This window comes from Neofelis nebulosa, chromosome 4, assembly GCF_028018385.1.
Source record: "Neofelis nebulosa isolate mNeoNeb1 chromosome 4, mNeoNeb1.pri, whole genome shotgun sequence".
NCBI lineage: Eukaryota > Metazoa > Chordata > Mammalia > Carnivora > Felidae > Neofelis > Neofelis nebulosa.
In genome coordinates, this window is record NC_080785.1 from 111,712,803 (window position 1) to 111,730,146 (window position 17,344).

Sequence of the window (17,344 nt, forward strand, 5' to 3'; positions counted from 1 at the left end):
GGTGCACCCCACTCCTGTTCCTCTTTCTGCTTTCCTGCAGGGCTGCCTCTGGGCTGGTCCCCTGTGCTCTCATTGTCCCTTTTCCTGCCCCACAGCTGGGAGACACTGGACTGACTGGCAGGTTTGTGGCCCTCTGTCATTTTGGGGGCAGCCCCAGGTGCCTGCTGCAGCCTGCCTTCCCTCCCTCATTGGACAGGTATTTACCGGGGACCCCTAGAGACCAGAGGCCTAATGCAGGACACACCCTCCTGCAGCTCAGTTCTGGTGGAGGGACAGTTACCGAGGCGTCAAGCAGAACACGGATCATGGCAGACGGCAATAACGTGCTGGGGAGAAGGAAGGCGGGAAGGAGCCAGGGTAGCTGTGCTGGCGTTAGACCAGGTGGTAAGGAAAGGCCTCACAAAGGCCAGCAAGGGAAGCTGGTGTGTGTGGGCGGGGGGGTGGTGGGCAGTGGACACAGGAGGAAGAGGGTGAAGGCAGGGAGGCCATGGGCCTGTTATGAGCCAGCAGGGCCACCTGTGACTCACTAGCGCCCCCTCTGGCCACCGTGTGGGGAAGACTGAAAGGACACCACCCCCTGAGGAGGGTGCTGTCGCCACCTGGCGGGAGGAGAAGGCGACAGCAGTGGGGCCAGAGGGAAGTGGCCCGTCGCCCTGCTCCGGAGACGGAGCTGACCAGGGGACAGACGCGGAGCGGAGGAGGGTGTGCAGAGCAGGCGAGCTGAGAGGGGCCTTGCCGGGGAGTCCAGAGCTGGGACGGGCGGTGGCGGAGTTGGGAGAAAGCACGCATGTGGTCTACTCTGGGCACAGGTCCCCAAGCACAGAGAAGGGAAAATCAAGGCCCCACAGGCCGGCTTGAGTCACATGACCGGCTCAGCCCAGACGGCAATACCGCCTTGCCAGAGGGCCTGCTGTTCCCCGTACAGGGAGTGGAGTAGTCTCGGATCAGACAGACAGACGGCACCACCATGCAGAAAACATCCGGTTTATTAGGATTAGCTGTGGTGTACATGGTTCCTTTGATAGTTCTGAGCTGATCACGAGTCCCCAGTAACGGTACACAGGTAGGGATGCGGCTGAACACAGACAGTAACTGGTAAACTGCTTAGAAAATCACGGGGACCCCAATGGGTTATGTTAGCGATTTGTGAAAGAAAGAAAACGTAGCGTGGGACCTTGCCACGGGTGCAGAGCAGAGCAGGCGGGTTTTTGTGGCCTCCTTCAGTGCTCTCGCTGCGAGCCCCCGTGCCCCCCAGAAGCTGGATGGGAGGGCCGGAGACCATCCACCCCCCTCCCTGCAAAGGAGCAGCGCCCCCCTCTTCCTGCTTACAGGTGGCATCTCTTCCCAGAAAGACTGTCAGCCATGAAACCCATTTCCATACGGACCGGCGTGACCTCCGAGTTACAGGGGGAAGGTGCTGCATCCACGACAGCACTGGGGCCTAGTGTCCCGACAGGTTGTCCCGTCGCATCTCCGGAATCCATCTTCCCACCTGCTCGAGGCCGGGACACGTGTGACCCAGCTTCCTTCCCTTCCAGACCCAGCTCTTCGTCGTGGCGAAGGCAGGACTTGGAAGTTACGAATGTCAGCATGGAGCATGGAGCCGTCAACACTGAGCAGGCACTCGGTTCAAGACTCACACACACAGCTGTCCCAGGACAGGCAGGCACGTGGCACTGGCGTGGCCCCGCGTGGGACTCCAGACACAGCTGGTGTCCAGCTCCCACCCCTGCTCCTATTCAGCAGGTGGGGTGGCCTGTCAATGTCCCCGTCCCCTCCTAGATTGGGAGACACTCCTGCTTCCAAATAATTCTTTGTTCTAATATAGGCGAGTCTTTAACCAGATATGCAAATGTGACTGATTTAGAGCTTTCGTATAATCTCTGTTAGAGCTTTCATATAAATAAACTCATGCATCCAAAAGATTCCCGGTCAAACCACGTGCCTGATATTTAATTTGGGAAATAGCCTGGCCGGCACACGCTTCTCGGAGAGGCCGTGGGGATGGGAGGGCGCGGGGACTTTGTGTGACCCGCGCTATCACAGCTCCAGGCAAGAATTCCAGATCTGGGTTCAGGGGCGTCTCAAGGCTTGAGGGTCTGCGGGGGGAGTTTCTGCTTCTCCGCTGAGCAGCAGAAACACCAGTGGCCCAGCTGGAACAGGCCAGGGCTGACCTTCTCTCTCAGTGCATTTTTTACATTTTTCTCCTCCAAAGAGAAGCCAGAGAAGGAAGACAGGGCAATGAAAGCCCCCCTCCATGGGAACGTGGGCCCTGCCCGTGCCCTTCCCCCACCGGAGGGGCAGGAGAGCACAAACCCCGGCCCCCCGGGGCGAGCATGACTTTCAGCTGGGGGTCGGGGTCTGCCCACCGGAGGAGGGTGCCCCGCTCTTGGCTACGCCGTGGTGGGGTCAGGGCCCCCGGACGGAGAGCGCGAGGGATGCCCCGCTCCGGACACCCAGACCAAGCCTCAGAAGAACAGGGGGTGAAAGGCAGCGGTTCCCACTGCCGAAGGAAGAGGAGTGGGAGCCCCAACTCCCAGTCTCCAAAGTCAGAGGGCCTGGCAGGGGAGCGGCCGCCTCGTCTGGGGTCTTGGGGGCCCCGGATTGCACCCTGCGGCCGTGTGGGTGTCCCCCAACGGTTCCACCCCCACCCGGGGTCCTGGTTGACAAAGAGCCTCATGAGGTAACAGCAGTCCCGCTTGAAAGTGAAAGTACTCTGCAGTGGGCGGTGATCCCCGTTTATTGCTGGCGCTGAGTGAGGGCCACGGGCGGGCCTTTGGGGGTCGGCACCTGAGAAGGGCAGGTCAGGCGCTGCTGGGCCCTCTGCTGGGAAAGGTCGCCCCGGGGCCAGCCTCGCTGTGGCCTCCGGGGCCTGCAGTCCTGGGCAGGGCCACCGAGTCGGGACTCTCTCGTTCTGCCACCAGAGGTGGCTGTGCCGCCAGCACCCAGGATCCCAGGGCGGCTGTGGGCCCGGACCAGGGATGGGCCTGTAACCGCCCACTGCTGGCGCTCCAGGGCCCCGCTTTCCGGGGGTTGCACCTTAGCGCCTTAACCAGGGCCCTCCCGCCAGCCTGTCCCACTCCTGTGCGGGGGCATCAGGCTCCCATAGCTTCAAGCCCCCCTCGGTCCCACCCACCCACCCACCCACCCAAAGAGTCTCTGCTTTAGAATATACAGTATATATTAGATGCTTCATCTTGAATACACTCCCTCTCTGAGTGTCAGGTCAAATTAGTCACGTGAGGGAAGGCGGCCTCCGAATATGTAAAGCACTCGGCGGGCGCCCACCAGGCTCCCTGGCAGGAAGGAGGGGATTCCTGACCAAGTTCTCTTTCCAGGCCAAGCCTCCTCCCATCCCAAAGCCCAGCTCCAGGCTGATGAGGAGCTGACATGGGTCATGGGTGACTCCTCATGTCAAGGAAGTCCTGGGCATTGTCTGGGCCTCGGGGGGCACGTGAGACTGCCCGGGGAGGTGACGCCTGCCACCTTGTCCCACGGCCAGAGAAAGGCCACAGAGCGAGGCCAGCTGGGGACGGTCTTGGGGTGGGGGCTGGAGGAGAGGGCAGGAGGGGAGACTCTGATTATTGCGGTCAGGTGTCCGGGGAACACCAGGGATTCCTGGGAACCTTGTGGGGGCTGGGAGAGGCAGGGCAGAGGCTCCGCTTGGTTTTAAGAACATTTGAGCACATTCTCTCCCTGGGAAACTTGCCTGTGGCCCTTCTCTGTGCATGAAGTGTCTATCCCTTAATGTAGATCCAGTGACAGACAGCCTGATATATGAGAAGGATGTCTTGTTTTAAAGTAAATTGTGCCAGGGATCCCTCCGATTTGTGATCCCCACCCCTGCCCCCTGCAAGCCACATCTGACAAGCCAGCTTCTGCCCTTCCTCTGCCCACTTCCCCGACCCACCGGCTGTGGGCAGGTCACGCAGCCAGTTCGCTCAGAGCGGGGACCGCTTTCCCGCGGCTGCTGTCCTTTGGGAGACCCACATGTTTATTTCGTGGAAGACGGAGTTGGTTACTTCCGGAAGCTCTTTGTGGAGAACGTGGTAGGCACCTTCGTAAATCTGCAATTGGGAGAGACAGGAAGTCAGGGCCACAGGAAGGGACAGGTACAGGCAGGGAGGAGCCAGCGGGTGCTCCGGGCTCTCTCCCCATGCGCCGAGGACTCCCCTCTTTATGCTGTTGTTGTCTTTCGATCAGAGGACAGCTCAAATAAATTAAAATGTCCCAACGTGTTCTAGGGGTGCCTGGGTGGCTCAGTTGGTTGAGCGTCCGACTTCGGCTTAGGTCATGATCTCGTGGTTTGTGGGTTCAAGCCCCGCGTCGGGCTCTGTGCTGACAGCCCAGAGCCTGGAGCCCATTTCAGATTCTGTGTCTCCCTCTCTCTCTGTACCCCTCCCCCCTCACACTCGGTCTCTCCTTCAAAAATAAAAAAACATTAAAAAAAATTAAAAAAAATAAAATGTCCCAACATGTTCTAGCATGCCTTTCCTCACGCACACCCTCCCTTGACTCTACTTCTCTCTCTAGCTATGGACCCGTCTGGGCCTCCATCTCGAAAGGGTGAGTTCCACTCACTGTCTACACATCCTTGCCTTCCGTCTGGTACTCAGCGTATTTCAACCTTTCACTCCCACCAGCCCTCAGCGTGTGTTCTTGGCACCCCCTCCCATGACCTTCCCCTCGCAGTAGCCAGGAAACGCTTTTTGCTCCCGTGTGATCTGACTTCTCAGCTCATTCAAAAGTTGACCGGTGTGAACTCTCTAGAAACACTCTCCTCTTGTGGTTTGCATGGCTTTCCGCCCTCACGGTCTTCTTCCTGTCTTGCCACCAGCCCCTTCTCAGTCTAGGCTGTACCTACGGCCCTGCTGACCTTTGCATGCTGGCAGAGCCCATGGGCGTGGCCGTGGGTCTCCTTGTCCTTCCCTGGAGTAACCCTGTCCAGTCTCGTGGTTTTAAAACCACTCCTGTGCTGGTGACTCAGGAATTAAATCTCCAGCCAGATCTCTCTCTGAACTCTAGATGCGTATATCTGACTGCCTATTTGTAGGACTGCCAATAGGCATCTCCAAATTTCTTTTTTTTTTTTTTTTAACCGTGGTAAAAAAACAAAAAAGATAACATAAAATTTACCACCTTCATCATTTTTAAGTGTACAGCTCAGGAGTGTTAAGTATTTCCACATGGTTGTGCAACAGATCTCTAGAACTTTTTCACCTTGCGAAACTGAAACTCCCGTTAAATTCCCTCTCCTCCTTCCCCCGGCTCTGGGCAACCACCATTCTACTCTCTATTTCTATGGTTTTTGACTCCTTTAGATGTTTCACACAAGTGGAATCATACGGTGTTTTTGCTTCTGCAATTGGCTAATTTCACTGAGCATAATGTCCCCAAGGTTCATCATGTTGTAGCATGAGTCAGAACTGCCTTCCTTTTTAAGGCTGAATAATATTCCATCACTGGTCTAGACCACATTTGATGTATCCACTCATCCACCGATGGACGTCTGGGTTGCTTCTACTGATTGGCTGTGGTGAACAATGCCCCCATGAGCACGGGTGGTGAGCACCTTTTGGAGACCCTGCTTTCCTTTCTTTTTCCGAATTTCTAACGGGACCCTCTAACAGGTGGCTCAGAATGGAATTCTGGATATTCCCCACACCTCTGTCCCAGTGTCTCACAACTGGGAGCCGCGTCTCCTCCCTGGTGCAAACCCACAGCCCAGGGCTTGCCCTGCTCCCTCCCAGCCTGTCTCTGGCCTCCAGTCTTGCCTCCACGTGGCAGCTGTGAGGACTCCTGGAGAACTGAAATCAGCACATGTCACTCTCCAGGTCCAGATGCTCAGGTGAATCTTCATGCAACCCAGAGAAAAAGTCCCGACTCTGGGTACGCGGGCCACCACTCCCTTGCTCGGCTCACACGCCCCCTGCTGGCTGCTTGCACACAGCCCGATCTTTCCAACCTGGGGTCTTGGTGTGCTGTCCCTCGTTCTAGAACATTCTTCCACCACTCTCCCTGTGCGCCCCATCTGAAGCAGGGGCTTCACCGTCCCTCTGGTCGGCCAGCCCACCCCTGGCACCGACCCCCTGCATCATCATCCTGGTCGCGTTTCTGCTTAGTGCTCATCTGGCTAGGACGCGGGCCACATGGGAGTCGGACTCTGCCTGTCTGGACCCCGGGCCTGGCACAGAGTAGGTGCCCAATGAGTATGTGAATTGAAGAAGAAACGGATGAGAGGGGGGTGAATGCATAACTGAGTGGTCTTCTTGGGGCTGGGGTGTGCCACACGGGAGGCTCCCACCCAGGCTGCCAGGTCCACCGGAGTTTTCATGCCCTCTGGCACTAACACAGCCAGCTTTCCTCTCCCCGCTCTCCTTCTTGTTCTTCATCCACAAGTCTGCATCTGGTGTTTGGTGTGGGCCGGGGTCTGCTCTTCGTACTGCTGCAAGGGGAGCACTTGATGGTTGGCAGGGATGGAAGCGTCTTTGTTAGCGAGGTGCGGGGTGGAGAGCGGCAGGGGCTCTGTCAGAGGCCCTGAGTTCGAATCCCGACTCCGCCACTCAGTAGGTGTAGACTCTGCGTGACTTTGCCTGCTCTCCTTACACTGAGCAAGAAATGGCCCTGGACACAGGGCCCCTGCACTCGGTTGCTCAGGCTGTGGTGGCACGGTCAAGGACACATCTGTTGGGGAATGCACTGCACCCTAGGGGTGTGTCTGCCTAACCAGCCACAGAGCGCCACCTTCAGGGTCAGCTGTCGCTTGATGGGTATACAGTAGGTGTTCCTCCACCTGGGGCTCTGCCCGGTTCCATCAGGCAAACAAAATGGGCCCCTCTCAACCCCACAACTACATCTGCCATCTTGAAAGGTGCTCTGAGTTAGTCCGTTGCAGTCTATCGGGTGTGATGTGCCACATGGCTACACCACAGGTGCTGTCCCCTCTGCGGGACACGCTCTCGAGGGTTCCCTTGCAGACCAGATCCCACCAGGCCCCCTGCACCTTTGCACTCAGAGCCCCCAGGGGCGGCAGCCGGGCTGAGGCTGTTGCTGCTGGTGCGTAAGGCCAACACGTAGGGAGGCCAGGCAGAACACACGACCTTGGCCCTCGGTCGCGGCCAAGCCGAGGGCATTCTCTCGGGAGACCTCTTTCTGCTCCATGCCTGGTTGCGGTTCTCTTCTTGACTGCGACAACTCAGTGCTCTCTCCTTCTTCCTCTCAAGCTTGTTCATGTGAACAATCAGCTCATGGCTTGTGCACTTGCTCAGAATTAATAGATGCCTGGCATCCCTGGTACTTGTTCCCCCGGGGGGGGGCCCAAGGGACGCCACCTTCCCTCTGTCTTGGGGACGTGGGGGGCAGCTGCTCACCTTGAGTGTTTTGTCCTGGCTCTTGGAGGACTCCATGACCAGGTAGGCCCCTTTGCTGTCACAAAGGCGGTCGGCAGAGCCCTGGAGCAGCAGGAAGGGCAAGGTCAGCTTGGGGAGGGCCCGCTCCACCCGCGTGACGGCATTGAGCAGCTGGTTGCCGAAGCACACCTTCAGTCCCGCCCGGCAGATGAGGGGGTCCGCATTATAAATGTCGACCTGCAGGAAAGAGAGAGAGAGAGAGAGAGAGAGAGAGAGATCCATGAAATGGTGGGCAGGGGGCTTCCAGTCCAGGGGCCCGGACCTGTTTCCTGGGAGTTTTCCTCCTGCTCTGGCCTGAAAGGCTGATTCGGGTCACGTCCGCTCCTCTGGGCTGTGGGTGCCGAGCGAGAGCCAGGAGCAGGGCCAGCCCTTCCAGAAGGCCGACCTGCACTACTTTTGGCGCCCCTCCTTCCAGGCTCTGCTGCATGCCGCACTCATACCCGTGCCCATGGACAGTTTCAAGCATCGATTTGTCACCAAAAAGATGTAAGCAGCATCATATTGTTTGCTTTGATGATTTCAGTCAGGAGTAGCTCTGAAGAGGTTTTGGCGCTGATCTGCGTGGATTCTGTTTTCTCTGTCTGTCCACCTGGAATTCTGTCTGCCTGGTGGGCGTGGGTGAGGAGCACACGCTGAGTGTGGGGGTAGGAGGGGCTCTGCTGGAAGGCCTGGGGCTGCTGCGAGGGGTGCCGAAGGCCCTTTGCAGGGCACCGCCCCCTCAACTTCGGGAGAAGCAAGGCCCGGGGGAGGTCTGGGCCGCAGAGGTCGCCTGCCACCCTGACAAGGAGCCTGTCACCACACCTGCACCCTCAGCCGTATCTGCCCCTTCACGGGATGTGCCTAGAGGCGGGTCTGACGTGGAGGTCCACCCAGCCGTGGGTGGGGCTGCCCTGGCACCCTGTCCTGCTCTCCCTACCTTCTGGCTGGACTCCTCTGCCTCTGAGGGTGCCTGCTCACTCTGGCCCGAGGTGGGGCATCTGCCCCACAGAATCTGGGTAACAAGTTTCTAGAACTCTCTGAGGCCCATATGGGCAGGTGTGAGACCACAACGCCCCTCCGCTCACTTTCCTCATCCTTGCCGGTGGGTACTTAGCCAGTTGGAGAAGTGCCCTGTGGTGTCAGGACTGGGTGAGGGAGCAGAGAAGCCACAGGGATGAAGCTTCCGGGAAGAGATGCTCATGAGGCCATCAGAGAATCCAGTGCGTTCTGACTCTGACCCTCCGGGTGTGGGGGCTACATCTCCCCTTCTTCACCACCCCCTACAGGGCCTCCGCCAGAATCCTGGATCCGGGCCAAGAAGGGACAGGCTGTCTTGGGTCGCCCCTGCCATCCCTGGAGTGCTCCCATGCTGGGGACTGAGCATGGCAGGCACACCAGACCATTTGTGAAAAGCCACGAGAGATGGATTAACCACTTCCTGCAGCTGAGCTGGTGTTGACTCCTGCAGGGCCAGGCCATCTGCTTGGGGGCTGAGAGGATGAGAGACTGGCCAGGACAGGGCACAGGCAGTTTCTGGCTTGACCGCATGGCCACAGCGGGAGAGCATTCGGGGTCTGCATGGAGGCGTGTTTGGGGAGAGGGCTATGGGGCCCCCCAGAGAGGCCTGGGCTTAAAGTCTGTAGTAAACTGATGCCAACAAATACAAAGGCAACTGCAGCACCTCTGACCGGACACATGCTTTGTGCTCAGTGTGGGGCCGGGGTGTCACGAGCAGGATCTCGTTTGGGAAAAAGAAATGAGGGTAGCCAACATTCATTCCTGAACTCTCCTGCGAGTTTGGCCCTGAGCGTTCAACCCATTCAGCCTTCATGACCTTCGTAAACACACTGCATGAGGAATGGCTCTCATTACCCCTGTTTTGCAGAGGAGGCGGCTGTCACGAATTACCCAATTCCTGTTTTCCCCTATAGAGCCCTGGATGTGCAGTTTGGAACACTACCACCCAGAATAAAGACTACAATTCCCAGCCTCCCTTGTAGCCGTGTGGTCACGTGACCAGATTCTGGCCAATAGGGAGGGAGTGTGCACTTTCTGGTCAAGGAAAGGCTTATCCTACCCTTGCCCCTCCCACCTGCCAGGGCAGACACGGGTGGAGTACAGAGACAGGTGACGCCACAGGGACAAGGGCTGCCCCTTGGAAACAGCGAGAAAAAATGGATGCCGTTAGCCCTGAGAAGTCACCGTGCAGGGAAACAAGCCTCTCTCCTGTTACACCCTGTTGTTGTGGTCTGGTCTGGGCAGGCTGGCGGGCCCCGGGCTGACAGCACTCCATTCCACACTGCCAGGGCCCTGGTTGTGTCCTTGCGAGAGTACAGGGCCCGAGCCCGTTAGACCACCCCCCTCCTGAAGCGGCCTGACACTTTGCCCTGCTGACCCAGATCACCCTGGGCACGTGAAGGCCCTTGAGGAGTTTGCTCCTGGGTTTAATTGCTCTGACAATCAAGTGGCTTCCTGCTCTTGGCTCTTGGCTTCCTTTTTCCACGTCTGGATCACGTAGGCCCTGTTTACACAATGATCTATTACGGGCCTGGGGAAGGACATACCAGATGTGTTGGGGAAAGGGCAGGCCCTGGTATAAACCATGGCCAGGGTGGAAGGCGAGTGGCAGAGGGGAACTGGGACCAAGAAGGAAGAGGAGGGCCATGTGGAAAGCCGAGGCTCAGAGGGCCCAACCCTGCCTCCAAGTAACCATTCTGGCCCAGTCATGGCAGCCTTTGTTTTCTGAGAGCTTGAGATCTCAATCTGCCCAGAGCTTAAGATCTAAATCTGCCCAAAGTCCTCCTTTGGGGGTAGCAATGTGTCCTATCATCCCCAGGAAGGAATGGACAGGGCTCTCCCTCCTCGGCCGGGTCCGAGCCCAGAGCACAGGTCTGCAGAACTAGCCCATTCAAAACCGGAGACCACAAGGTCAGTCCCAAAAGATGTATGATTCCATTTCCACGACATTCTTGAAATGACAAAATGAGAGAACGGATTAGTGGTTCGGGAGGGATGAGGTGGGAGGGAAGCGGACGTGGAGGGATTCCGGGGCTCGACTGTATCAGTACGCTGGTTGAGTTACTGTCCTACAGATTTGCAAGATGTCATCACTGGGGGAACTGAGGAAGGGTACAAGGGATCCCTCTGTATTATCTGTCACAAGTCTGTGTGAATCACAGTTATCTTCAAATAAAAAGTCTAATTAAAAACACATAACAAAGATCTAGTCTTTGGTACTATCTCTCACGCCCAGCTCCCTCCATTTGTTGGACCACAGCTGGTCCTGCCAGTGGAGGACAGTGTCTGCTGGGGACCTACCAGCCAGAAGCTGTGGATCTGAGACCAAGTGACTGAATTTTTGTTCCAGATGACTGACTTCTGGGGACACCTCCACTCACTGAGACTTGAAGTCCTTTTTCTTGGTTGGGGTAGTTGACTGACCAATATAAGAAAGACCAGAGGAGTGAGGGCCACCCAGCCCTGACATCTCCTAGCTGTGTGATCTTGGGCGAGGCCCTTCTCCTTCCTGGGCTTCAGTTTCCCCACAGAGAGGACCTTGAAATTCCTTTTGGGTTGTAAGTTTCATAAGCTGTGAATATGTTCCTGGCCTCCTGTGTGTGTTTTAGCAATCGTCAAGTACTTCACGGTTTTCTGAGGCTCTCAGGGCCGTCAGCAAGGTTGAACTGGACAGCCAGGAACATGCCAACTGGGGCTCCTGACTTCCGCACAAGGTCTCTCTGTGGGAAGAAACTTTGCCCCAAAGCACAGTAAATATAGCTGCAATCCACAGCTGGGAGTTTTCTTGAACCTTTGGTTGAGCAAAATCTAGGCCCCACCCCACCAGTCAAAGCTCTTGACCTATTTTTTTGAAAATCTGTTCTGTGATGGAATGCAAAATTACATTTTTAATTAGAATAATACTAAAAATAACTAACACACGGAGCCCTTAACTCTGTACCGGGTGCTACATGAAGTGCTTTACTTGTATTTGCTCATCGAAACTTCTCAGGAAACCTCTGTAGGGACTGGTATTATTCTATCTGTGAGGAGCCTGAAGCTCAGAGAGGCTGTGTGACTCACCCAAAGTTACACAGTAATTAAGGGGCAGAGCCAGGATAAGAAGGTAGGCAGGTGGGCTCCACATTAGCATTCTGAACCACTCACCAGGCTATGCTACCTGTCTAGAGAAGAGAAAGTAAAGGTGGGTCTTGTGCACTTAGATGGCCAGGAGCTGTGGAGGTGGCCCTTCCAGAAAAGAAAGGGCTGGGTCCCTGGTGAGGACCAGAAACATCTGGGCCTGACAGATAACGAGGTGATCTTTCGCGGACTGCCAAAGGGCAAGGGGGTGCCCTCTGGGCGCAGACACACAGGTGTCATTCCACATGACACCGTCTCCTACCTCACAGACAAATACAGCCCAGCAGGCCTCCTCTCCTGAGGCTTCCCCTCAGGTACTTACAGATGTGTCTACAGCTGGAGCTTTTTCACCCTCTTTCCCTCGAATCCCTTCCTTTTCCTCTGGAAGCCTCATGCTTCCACCTGAGCTTTAGCCCACCCATCCTGGGACTCCCACCTCCTTCCTCCATTCTTTAGGTCTCTGTTAATCCATCCATTTCCTTCACAGGAAAATCAGATCACCTTCTCTGGCATACTGGAGAGAGAGTGCGTAGCAACTCTGCCCAAAGGATTGCTATGAAACTGTGGGGACCCTAAAACGAACCGGCAGGCCTTTGCAGAGACAATCTCTTCATTTCCCACCTTTGCCTTGAATGGTAGGAGAGGAAATTTGTTGTGGAGAGAGTTGGATGAGGGAAAATCCCGTCCTACGCATGTTGGCTTCCATCTCCTGTCTCAAGTGTTTTCCCAGCCAGATGCTCTTTGTCTCCTTGAGGGTCTGTTCTGCTTTCGGGCCTCAGGTCAGGACTCACTCCATCAGGCTCCCCAGGCTCTCAAGCTAGGGGCCCTCCACCAGCCCCACGTGCACCGGGGTCTGCAGTCTGGTGTTCGTGCGCCTGGCTCGGCAGTCAAGCATCAGCCCTTGGGGCCGGCCCTGGGAGGCCCTTGGTAGACACTGGATGGATGGATGGATGGATGGATGGATGGATGGATGGATGAGTAAGCCTTCCTCTAACCCAGCCTGAGAAGCAGCACTCAGGCTCTGGGGGTCTGGTGCACACTGGGCGGCAGCTGGGAAACTCCGCAGCAGGCTCGCTGGCCCACAGCTGGCAGAGGGGCTGTTCACAGCTGGAACGACACCAGGCTCAGAGGCTTCATGTCACAAAGAAGGGCTGGGCACCGGAGAGGAGTGCCCCCCGCCCCCAATGAAGGCCAGCTCTCGGGAGTGCCTTGCCGCTGCTTTCCCTGTGGCTCACGGGGCCGTGTTCTCATGAGTGCCAGGTTCATAGGATATCCTCAGGCGAACGAGAACTCAGCATAGGAATTGGCCTGAACCGAAGACATGGCCCGCTGAAAGCAGGCTTGCCTGGTGCGGCCAATGCAAGCTCCCCTCTCCATGTGCCGTCTCTTGTTGAGCCTTGTCCAGCTGTCCCTGGGGCCTGGATGCCTGTAGAGTCTCTCCTCTCTTCCCACAATCAGCTCACTGCCCCTTGCTCCGGGAGGCCTCCCTCCCTGGGGGCACTGTGAGCCATCACTGTTCCTGTCCTTCCTCCTGGCAGTCATCCTCTGTACCTACAGCCTGGGGCTGCCCCTGACATTTCTGGTTTCCAGAATCCCCCTTCCCATGCCCCTCTTCTTGTCTGCTGGCAAACCCCGGGCCCCTCTTCAGGGCCAGTTCACATGTTTCCTCCCACTGACAGGCGTCCAGGCACTGTTGGGGAACCTGGTGCTTCCCTCCAGGACTCCTGTATCTTTGACACAACTTTCGCTGATGTGATAATAACAGCTCCCATCGGCATGGTGTCTACATGGCACCAGGCTGCGGCCAAACCCGCCCCCCCGCCACCCCGCTCCAAGGTGGATCAGTGGCACCGTGTGGTTTCCAAGGTCGTGTTGTGGCACAAAGGAGGAGACAGAGTCGGGGATCTGGGTCTGGACTCTTCCCACCGAGCCTGCTGCCTGCCTCTTTGTCCTTCTCCAGAACCACCTTTCTGTCCTGTGGCCGTGACCCCAGAAGACAGGGTGGCTCATCGGGTATTTCTGGGCCTGGCCCGAAGCGGGGCTTCCATGAAATCCTGTTGGTGTAACGTGCCACCTGCAGGACGGCAGAGGGGAGATGAGGGTCTTGCCTGACGCGGCACAAAGTCCCCCCAACTCGGCTGACTGAAGGCAAGCCAGGAGGCCCGAGTCACTGCTATGGCTGTTGGAGGATGTGCCCAACCTTGGTGGCTGAAATTCTCGAGCCAGACAAGAACCATCAGAAATAAGGCCACTGTGGTTCCATTCTGGATAGACACGGGATGAATCAGGATTAGCCTACATGTATGAGTTACCGCTGAATCAAGAGCGTATGAATTACTGAGCATCAATGAACATTGCAAAAACCCAGCACAAGGTTCTGGGGCTTCCTTCTGGAGGGCCGAGGATCTTCACAATCAGAAAGGCAACCCTGCCGGCTCCTTCAGAGTGGAGCTCCCTGGGTTGTGACCCCGAACCCAGACACAGCTCCTGAGTGGTCACCAAAAGAAGGGGAAAAGCAGCCGCTGTACTCTCCACGCAGTCACATTGGCCACAGGGATTGAACACGAAGTGAGAGAAACAAGAAAGAATTACAGGGATCTTACAGGACCACCTCCGTCACGGCGGGTCACAAACAGCAAGATCCCGTCACTGCAAGTCTTAAAAAGTTGGTGGCAACTAAGGAAACCAAAATGCAGATTAGATAGAGAATGAAGACAGGGAATTACTGATACTTTTCCAAAGCGTGACGACGGCATGGGGCCATGTGTGAATGTCCTCATTCTGGTTCCTTCCTCTTGGGCAACACACACTGAAGTATTGAGGAGTTTAGGGTCCCGGTGCCTGCAACTTAACTTTCAAATGGTTCAGCCAAAACAATGTACCTACTTCACCACCCTGGGTTGGGCAATGACTTCTTGAACATGACGCCAGATGCACAGGCAACATAAGAAAAAAGTAGGGAATTTGGACTACATCAAAATGAAAACCTTTTGTGCATCAAAGAACACTATCAACATAGAAAGGCAATCTACAGAATGGGAAAATATACTTGCAAATCACATACTGACAAACGGTTCATGGCTAGAATATACAAAGAGCTCCCGCGATGCAACAACAACGCTACCCAAAACATCTGATTGAAAAAATGGGAAAAGTAATGTGAATGGACACTTCTCCCAGGAAGATATACAAATGGCCAGTAAATGCATGAAAAGGTGCTCAGCACCACCGGTCATTAGAGAAATGCAAACCCTTTTGGGTGTAAACCCAAAAGTACCAAAAGCAGGGTCTTGAAGAGATAGTTGCACATTCATGTTCACAACAGCCAAGAGGTAGACACAGCCTGGGTGTCCGTTGACAGATGGATGCATGAACAAAATGTGATCTATCCATGCCATGGAATAGTATCCAGCCTTCTAAAGGAAGGAAAGTCTGACACAGGCTGCAACAGGGATGAGCCTTGAGGACACGGGTCAGTGAAATGAGCCGGTTACAAAGGGACAAATACTGTATGATCACACTCGTATGAGGTCCCTAGAAGAGTCCAATTCATAGTGACAGAAAGGGGGATGCTGGGTGCCAGGGGCTGGAGGTGACGGGGAGCAGAGCGTTATTATTTAGTCGGGACACAGTTTCAGTTTGGGCAGATGAAGAAGCTTTGGAGACGGGTGGCGGGGACGACTGTGCAACGTGGTGAGCGTGCTTAAGGCCACCAAGCCCTACGTTTAAAAATGGTTAAAATGGTAGATTTTAAAAAATGAATTACTGGGACCTTATGAAGATAAAAAGCTTCTGCGCAGCAAAGGAAACAACCAACAAAACTAAAAGGCAACCAACGGAATGGGAAAAGACATTTGCAAATGACATATCGGACAAAGGGCTAGTATCCCAAATCTATAAAGAGCTCACCAAACTCCACACCCGAAAAACAAATAATCCAGTGAAGAAATGGGCAGAAAACATGAATAGACACTTCTCTGAAGAAGACATCCGGATGGCCAACAGGCACATGAAAAGATGCTCAACGTCGCTCCTCATCAGGGAAATACAAATCAAAACCACACTCAGATATCACCTCATGCCAGTCAGAGTGGCTAAAACGAACAACTCAGGAGACTACAGATGCTGGAGAGGATGTGGAGAAACGGGAACCCTCTTGCACTGTTGGTGGGAATGCAAACTGGTGCAGCCGCTCTGGAAAGCAGTGTGGAGGTTCCTCAGAAAATTAAAAATAGACCTACCCTATGACCCAGCAATAGCACTGCTAGGAATTTACCCAAGGGATACAGGAGTGCTGATGCATAGGGGCACTTGTACCCCAATGTTTACAGCAGCACTCTCAACAATAGCCAAAATGTGGAAAGAGCCTAAACGTCCATCAACTGATGAATGGATAAAGAAATTGTGGTTTATATACACAATGGAGTACTACGTGGCAATGAGAAAGAATGAAATATGGCCCTTTGTAGCAACGTGGATGGAACTGGAGAGTGTGATGCTAAGTGAAATAAACCATACAGAGAAAGACAGATACCATATGTGTTCACTCTTATGTGGATCCTGAGAAACTTAACAAGACCATGGGGGAGGGGAAGGAAAAAAAAAAAAGAGAGGGAGGGAGCCAAAGCATAAGAGACTCTTAAAAACTGAGAACAAACTGCGGGTTGATGGGGGGTGGGAGGGAGGGGAGGGTGGGTGATGGGTATTGAGGAGGGCACCTTTTGGGATGAGCACTGGGTGTTGTATGGAAACCAATTTGACAATAAATTTCATATATGAAATTGAAAAAAAAATGGTAGATTTTACCTTCCATGTATATTACCTCAATAAATTGGAAAAGACTTAAGCTACACATCCATATTGCTATTTCCATATGTAAGCACAGATGAAAAAAGTATGGCGTAACATTTCCCATTTGGTGAATCACAGGGAAGAGTACGTGGGACTGTGTTGTGCTGCCATTGTCCACTTTCCTGTAGGTTTGAAATTCTCCATAATTAAAATCGGAGGAGAAAGCTCCTTTCCCCACAATCCCAGTTTTCAGGTTCTTTGGTTTCCCTTTGCCAGTAGGAGACACACGTCCCTTGGGTAGGCTTGGAGCAGGAAGACGCTGGTGGGCAGAGTCCCCGTTTGGGGCTGGTGTCTGGATCGGCCGCTTACGCCAAGGCTTGGCAAGTCGGCTGCCTCTGATCGTCCTGTAAATGGGGGTCCAAATCCTAGCTCCCGGGTGGCCTCGAGGTGACCGATGGTGTCTTTGAGCGCATTTGGCCCAGGTGGTATTCCCATGGGAACCCAGCCAAGCTGGTGGCTTCTTTCTTCTTGGATGATGTGACGCTGCAGGGCAGGGAGAACGCGTCAAGGTCTCGGGTCTGGCTGGCAGCTGTGACGACCCGACAGTCTGGAGAGTCCGCCGGCTTCAGGAAGTCCGCCGGCTTGTGTGCTCAGGGCTGTGAGAGTCCGCAGCGGGAGGAGGGCTGTGAGCAAGAAACATGCGAGGGGGCAGGTCAGCGGACCCCTCGTGGGCAGGGCACAAGACCAAGGTAGTCACATCGTCGTGCTCCGTGCTGGCTGCCCCCATATGGAGCTAGTCATGCCAAAAGACATTCTAATGGCCTCTTGTGGTTTTTTTTTTTTAAGGCACCAGTAAATTCTTAGCTGCTTCAAATAGACAAGTCGTCTGTGGGGAATGTAAGCTAGGAGCGATGGAGAGTCACAAAATAAAATTGGCTGACCAAACTGGGCACACTGGAAAGTTAATAACCGGTTCTCAGAGGGGATTTCTGTGGGAGGCTGTGTCCTGGGGACAGAGTGGGAGGCTG

The 17,344-nt window shown here is 55.0% G+C and overlaps 1 protein-coding gene across 7 annotated transcripts in view; it reads right to left on the minus strand.

Annotated features, from left to right (window-relative positions):
• Window positions 1-968: 968 nt before the first annotated feature.
• Window positions 969-17,344, minus strand: part of MGLL (monoglyceride lipase) — a 246,811-nt gene continuing 230,435 nt past the window's right edge. For all 7 annotated transcript variants that reach the window (XM_058725790.1, XM_058725792.1, XM_058725787.1 and 4 more), the window contains 2 exons: window positions 7,371-7,586; window positions 969-4,067 (listed from right to left, as the gene is read on the minus strand). In XM_058725790.1, the coding sequence (XP_058581773.1) occupies window positions 3,942-4,067; window positions 7,371-7,586 (342 nt within the window). In that variant the 3' untranslated portion in view covers window positions 969-3,941. The remainder of the gene's footprint in view (window positions 4,068-7,370; window positions 7,587-17,344) is intronic.